Source organism: Adiantum capillus-veneris, chromosome 3, assembly GCF_014529385.1.
Source record: "Adiantum capillus-veneris isolate H3 chromosome 3, ASM1452938v2, whole genome shotgun sequence".
In the NCBI taxonomy this organism is placed as follows: domain Eukaryota; kingdom Viridiplantae; phylum Streptophyta; class Polypodiopsida; order Polypodiales; family Pteridaceae; genus Adiantum; species Adiantum capillus-veneris.
This window is the reverse complement of record NC_140933.1, coordinates 173,012,044-173,018,336: the sequence shown is the minus strand read 5'-3', so window position 1 is coordinate 173,018,336 and position 6,293 is coordinate 173,012,044. Positions and strand designations below refer to the sequence as shown.

The window sequence follows — 6,293 nt, the reverse complement described above, 5'->3', positions numbered from 1 at the left end:
GACTAATTGTTTATCTATACAAGATGCTAAAACTAGAATTTGATTTGGTTATGTAGGCTTTGGAGATGAATTGCTTCATTATTTTTAGACATAATTACCTTTTTTTGCAAAGTGATTTGTAACAAATTACATGCTAAGCACTCACAAACGGATCTCAAATGTAAAAAAGAAATAAAGATTGAAAAATCTTGAGCAATTTAACCAAAATAGATACAAAGGTATTCTGGGAATTTTTGAAATTTGAGGGGTATTTTGGGAATTTCCACAAATTAGAGGGGTATGTTGGTAATTTTCCAAAAAATATATAGTCCCTATAGGAATGAACGGCGGCGTGTGGTACTGGAGGCAAGTGCTGCGTCTCTCTCTCTCTCTCTCTCTCTCTCTCTCTCTCTCTCTCTCTCTCTCTCTCTCTGTTTGATTATACAAGGAGGTATTAAAGAGAATAGCTAATTCAAATTTCACAAATTGGTCTCAAATACTAAGTCCATTGAAGCTCTCATTTCTGACATTCATGCATGGGAAGCAAAAAGGTGTCGAGCAAAGCTCGCCGAGAGTCGACGCCGCCATGAGTGGCCACTAAAAAGCCCTCTCTTTGATCATTACTATGGAGGGAAAAAAGGCTTATTGGAGAGCTCAAAATTTCAAACATAACTACAAGGTCTAAAGAAGATTTGACTACAAGCTACATGGGACGACTATTGGCCATAAGTAGTCATGGCTGAGTGGGGTGAACAACTGTGTGTCAATGATAGGTGGCCACAACATGATGATGATGCAAGGGAGCAATCCATCCTCAAGGCTCGCCACCTCCAATCATCCACTCTCTCGTCAGTACTGTCATCAATATCCTCTCTCTGAGTCCACAACTCATGATTCTTAGTTATCAAAATTAGCTAGTGACTATTTTGGCAATCTCATGAGCTACAACCCCATGTGGTAATTACTATGGAGCATTACTGCAAATCACATGCCTAAAGAACTACTCTTAATCCCATCACCTCCATGCATAAGGTGTTTGCATCTGCTCCCTTTGATAGAAAACCGTTGACTTCCACTAATGTGTGTCATTGGGACCTTTGCATAGAGGATGGAAGCATACAACATGGGTAGATGACATTTAGATATTCGCTCAGGTTTTACTCTGCTCGAGAAATCTTGCTCATGCTATGGTAAGACTCGCATGGCTACAATTACTACTTCAAGACTTTGGAGTATAGGTTCAGAGACCGATTTTCATGTATTGCGAAAACCATAGCAGCATACAGTTGGCTGGGAATCTAGTTGCTCATGCAAGGACGAAGCACAATGAGGTGCATTGCCACTTCACTACAGAGAGGGTCTTGGCAAGTGACATCGACCTTGAGTACGAGAGGATAGATGAGCAGGTTGTAGATATCTTCACAAAGGCCCTTGGAGCGAAGAAGGTGTGGAAGTTTCGAGCGATGCTTGGAGTACAGGAGATGGCTTTGAGCTTGAGGGGAGAGTGTCAAGCTCAACATGTGCTACTTTTGGATGCTATCACTGATAGTCATCATCACTAGCACGCCTCGGTGGATATGCATATCTTGGCTAGTGATACTAACAGCTGGACTATATCAACTTGGTCTGCCTACCAGAGTGATTACATACTTATCTAACCAACTCACTCACTAGTGGTTCACATAAGAGCATTGTATTAGTTTCCTCTTATGTTGCAATATCTCTTTTATGCATTGTGCCTCCGTTTGTGCTTGTGTGTGTGTGCACATGCGCTTGCAAGAGCTCAAGCTCTCTCCTTCTCTAACTCCTAACAACAATTTCGTAGGAACCTTGTAGCTTATGAATGGCCCCTAAGACACACCTATGTCAAATATTTGAGTCCAAAAAATAAATTTACAAAGTAAGATTGGATCTTTCATAAGTATTACTTTTTGTGACAATAGACCATCCCAATTGGAAGAAGACGACCCTACAAGCAACGTGTGCCATAGCAATGTGTTGGAAGAAATGGTAGCGGAATAGAAAAACCACAATCTACATACAACAGAGTCTATCCCAATAAGGTTTTGGCAACCCTATATTGATGGGGTGCTATACAAACATGAGAAGAACACCTCATAGGGAGAGAGAAAGTGCTTTAGTTCTCCTAATTTTGTTTACTCACTATCTTAACATGGTATTGTCTATGTTAAGAAGTTAAGGAAGATAGCTAGTATGATGTCCTAAGAGAACGGTAAGCTAAGGAGAATGATGATAATCAAAACCTTAATTATTAGAGATAAGGTCCTAACTTTTCCTAATAGATAAATTTCAGTCAATTGATTAGGTCTCCCCAATCTAAGAAAAAATTATAAAATCTTTCAAAACATATGAAACGTATAAGTGAAAGGCAAGTTTAGGAAATGAAAAGACAAATAAAAGTGGAAAGTTAAAAGGTCTTTTGTGTCCATATAAAGAGGTGTTTTTCTTCTTCTTTAATGTTTTCTTCTCTTTAAAAGGTCCTTGCTCTCTCTCTCTCTCTCTCTCTCTCTCTCTCTCTCAATGTTGTATCCGTCCTTCCCAATTGCAAATCTACGTGCTTCGTCATTGCCCGTTGCTATGTGCTATAGATTAACACATCGTTTTTGTTGTTGTTGAGAGAAACTTTGAATTAGAAATACCTTTTAATAATAATAAAAACAGAATAGATATAAGGACCTTCACAGATTGCTACAAGGATTATAATATAGTTATAACCAAGAAAGTGTTTCCTTACTATCGAGATAAAACAAGCACAATTTGGGTTTTAAATGTCTAGGGTAGTTTACAAGGCCCCCATTAGTTACATTCCCTTTAGACCGCCTTTGGTCAAGACGTGGAGGTGCCCAAGAAAAATATGGCACATATTCACAATACAATCATATTCTTTTGCCCAACAATCTTCTGTAGCGTGACCATTTCTATTGCAAGAAGAGCAATGTCTATTAAGAAATCTGAGACAAGAAAGGTTACACCGTGATGACCCCTGACATTGGAAAGGGGAAATGGGAAACACATCCGGAACACGCACAATTGCCTCTACACCCTAATCCACTAGTGAATACCCATCCAACTACACAATCCCTCCCAACTGATGCACAATCACTCACAATTAGATAACCCGACACCCTCAAACCATCAAAATCCGAGTCACATCCAACTGCACAATTCACTCACAATTAGATGCGTTTTGAAACCATCCCTTTGTCTGTCACACCAATTATGGGAAACCCTTGCGAGCTTAAAAATGAGCATGCTTTCTTTTAGGAGATAAAAACATTAAAGAAACATGTGAACAGGAGCTAAAAGTTCAACAAGGAAATTCTAGCACATACTTTTAATCTGAAGGCCCATATAAAGACAATATTCAAATGCGTATGCATACATAATTCGACATCAACATTTCATCCATCCTGAAGCACAACAGACCAAACCAATTCTGACTTTGTACCCAAATCAGAAATGATCCAAAAATTTCATTTAAGAGCTCAAATTCCATTGGTCCTTAAGGCTTCAATTTTACAAGAACTGCCGCCTCACCTTCTCATTCCAACTACTGCGACAGAGGAATTCTGGAGCTTGACCGGCCTGCTGTGGACATAGAAATAATGGGTCACACGCATCCAATCATCCCAGAGACGTAAGCCTGACGCTTTGCAGCTGTGTATAAAAGGTAGATAGTTTAAAGACCTATATAGTTGTCATGGAACCAGGGACACCTACAGCAAGGGAGCTTGTGCCACGGGTTTCATGAATCACACCTTTCAGTTGCATGATCAATGGTGCAATTCCTTTTCGGTAAGTATACTATGTTGTTACAAAGGGTGCAGAATTACCAAACTGGTTTGTCAAAAACCTTTTACATACATCTGCAATATTCCGGAGCCTGTAATTACTGCTAAAACAAACCACAACTCTTGTTTGGGATAGATGATACCAATTTTCTGAGACAAGCCAGATGATTCGGCCTGCTGCTTGCCTTCCTAACACTCTGTCAACGGATCCGCAAAGATGACAAGGAAAGAGTGCTTCTCCACCCAACCAAATGGTGCATAGACAAATAGTCATACACCATAAAATCTACACACTTTCAAGAGCTTGACAACTGCAACCCCACCCATTAAGCACATGAAAAAGCGCCTTCGATACACTTTGCGCCACTGCTATTGAGATAACATATCGGAAAGTGAGCAACGAAGGACTGCCAGTACAAGACAAGATCGCAAGAGAATTCTTTGTAGAATCTAGCAAGAGAAAAAGAAAACCAGCAACCATTGTGTTCAACTATAAGCATAGAGGCCCCATGGAAACAGATAGGCCGCAAAATAGCAACGGTGACAAGCCATCAGCATACATCTACCCAAAGCTGTGTTGCGCGAAACGTTTCAAAACTGGAAACGTCGACCTGCATTTATGAACATGAAACGTTGACATGCATTTAAGAAAATGAAACGGCAACTAGGACCACGAATCGACAGGTACACCCACTTGAGAGTAGCCAACCACACAAAAATTCAAAGATAGACCATAAAGTCTTCCTCTCGCATCAACACGTACACACAAAAGCTTTCCTCACATGTGATTATGCCGAGAGGAGAATTCTGTAGAGTTCCGTGGTTCTATGCTGTGCAGAGAAAATAATCTGCTCTGTGTAAATGGTTTTTCCCTCTTTGGTTTTCAGGTTCAGATTCTGGATAAGAGGGCTTCTTTTTAATGGAGGGGTGCTTGGTTCAAATACCTCTGCAGCAAGCAAGGGCTAATTTAGATGGGCCAAGATATATTAATAAATGCTAGCGTGCCTTTTTTTTTTAGAGCAGCGTGGAAGTCTTCATGCTGTGACGTTCCAAACAGTTAGGAACGCATGCCCCAGCCAGAAACGCAGAAGCACGTTTCCAGCAGCTAGGGGCAGCATTTCCTGCAACACAAACACAAATTGAACGTAGTTTCCCAGCACGTGCATGTGTTAGGAACGACATGACTAAAAACAATGGGAAAACATTTGTGTGATTGCATTTCGGCCCTAACAAGCTCATTGAAATACACACACACACACACACACACACACACACATTCAGCTCAGAGAAATGGATGTTTTTAACATAAAAAAATGTACAAGTAAGAGTAAATTCAACCGATAAACACTGGCCCTATGTATGCTGTCTGTCCAGAAGAGCAAAAATTTGGAAGAGGATTTCTTTTAAGTATAACAGCCCAGACTTGCTTCAAGGACATTGTCTAATACATCATCCCTAAAGGAATTTACAGGATTGTGGGTTTTCATGGGCAAAACCACCTCCAAGCGTGATACTTGGGAGTGGTTGTCTGCATCACGACGTACACAAACACACACCACCGCAGCTACCAAGCAGACAACATCTTTTACATGAGAAGCGATGAGGGTCTGTCTACAGACAGCAAACATATCTCATTTTGACCCAATATAGCTGAATCAAGATGCCACTTACTTTGTTCCAGTCCGGTGAACGACGGATTCTTCCTTCTCATTGCTCATGATTGCACCAGAGAGCCCAATGCCATTCACAACATTTGAAAGCCCATTGCTGTTCTTGGGCAAAGGCTGGAAGAAGTTCCCATACACATACTCTGGGACATAGCCATTCTCATCATCGTACATGAGGATGTGGCCATGCCACTCCCAGACGCGGTATCCAGAATTCAGGTCATCGTGGAAAGCAACACAGATATGGTGGTCACCGACGGCAACAGAGCGGCCAGAATTGGGCTTCAATGTTTGCGGGTCGCCTGCGATGATGATCTGCACAACTTTGGCCTCCAAGAGGGCCTCTTCACGGGCTAGCCTGCCACGCCCACGCACGTCCCGAGGAAGCTCTGTGCCGATACCGCTGATGGTGGCCAAGGGGTTAAGCCCATGTAAGCCTCTGATGCTATTGAGCCCATTCTGCAGTATGAAGGGCGCTCGCGGGTCCGTGGAACCAAGAAACCCCAGAGGATCCATCTCCGCAGTCAGAACCCTCGTAACCAAATATCTTACAGACTTACGGGCTTTAGTGCTTTGGTGTTGAATATCCCACTGACTGAGTGTTAAGTACCCTTTATAAGAATTTTAATTTTTTGGTCCGGACCCCAAACAAAGGTGATTGGTCTCTTAGGTTAGTGACCCTCAAGACTAAAGAACGCGGGGTCTTAAATGACCCCCTAGCCATGGGATCCATGGAGAAGAAGTGCACGCACAAAAGCAGAGACACCGTACGTCGTCAGATTTTTCAAAAAGTAAACTCGGACATTCAGTGTGTAAACTCAAACAAGCATAAATA

At 41.7% G+C, this 6,293-nt stretch overlaps 1 protein-coding gene across 3 annotated transcripts; it reads right to left on the bottom strand.

Annotated features, from left to right (window-relative positions):
* Positions 1-3,459: 3,459 nt before the first annotated feature.
* LOC147462198 (uncharacterized) lies at positions 3,460-6,039 on the bottom strand. Of its 3 annotated transcripts, none has more exons than XM_086509605.1 (2): positions 5,463-6,039; positions 3,460-4,402 (listed from the first exon to the last, which is right to left on the bottom strand). In XM_086509605.1, exons 1-2 carry the CDS (start codon positions 5,972-5,974, stop codon positions 4,354-4,356), a joined length of 561 nt encoding a protein of 186 aa, XP_086365731.1. In that variant the 5' UTR covers positions 5,975-6,039; the 3' UTR covers positions 3,460-4,353. The 3 variants fall into 3 exon arrangements, with proteins under 3 accessions (XP_086365731.1, XP_086365733.1, XP_086365732.1); XM_086509607.1 differs by lacking the exon at positions 3,460-4,402 and adding an exon at positions 4,486-4,737 and having other exon boundaries at positions 5,463-6,038; XM_086509606.1 differs by lacking the exon at positions 3,460-4,402 and adding an exon at positions 4,756-4,912 and having other exon boundaries at positions 5,463-6,038.
* Positions 6,040-6,293: the final 254 nt, after the last annotated feature.

Bases quoted from the DNA above. Each gene is read 5' to 3' on its own strand.
- LOC147462198 (XM_086509605.1), bottom strand. From the start codon at position 5,974: ATGGATCCTCTGGGGTTTCTTGGTTCCACGGACCCGCGAGCGCCCTTC. The intron at 4,403-5,462 runs GTAAGTGGCATC...TCATAAATGCAG, and splicing joins GTTCACCGGACTGGAACAAA to GTCGACGTTTCCAGTTTTGA.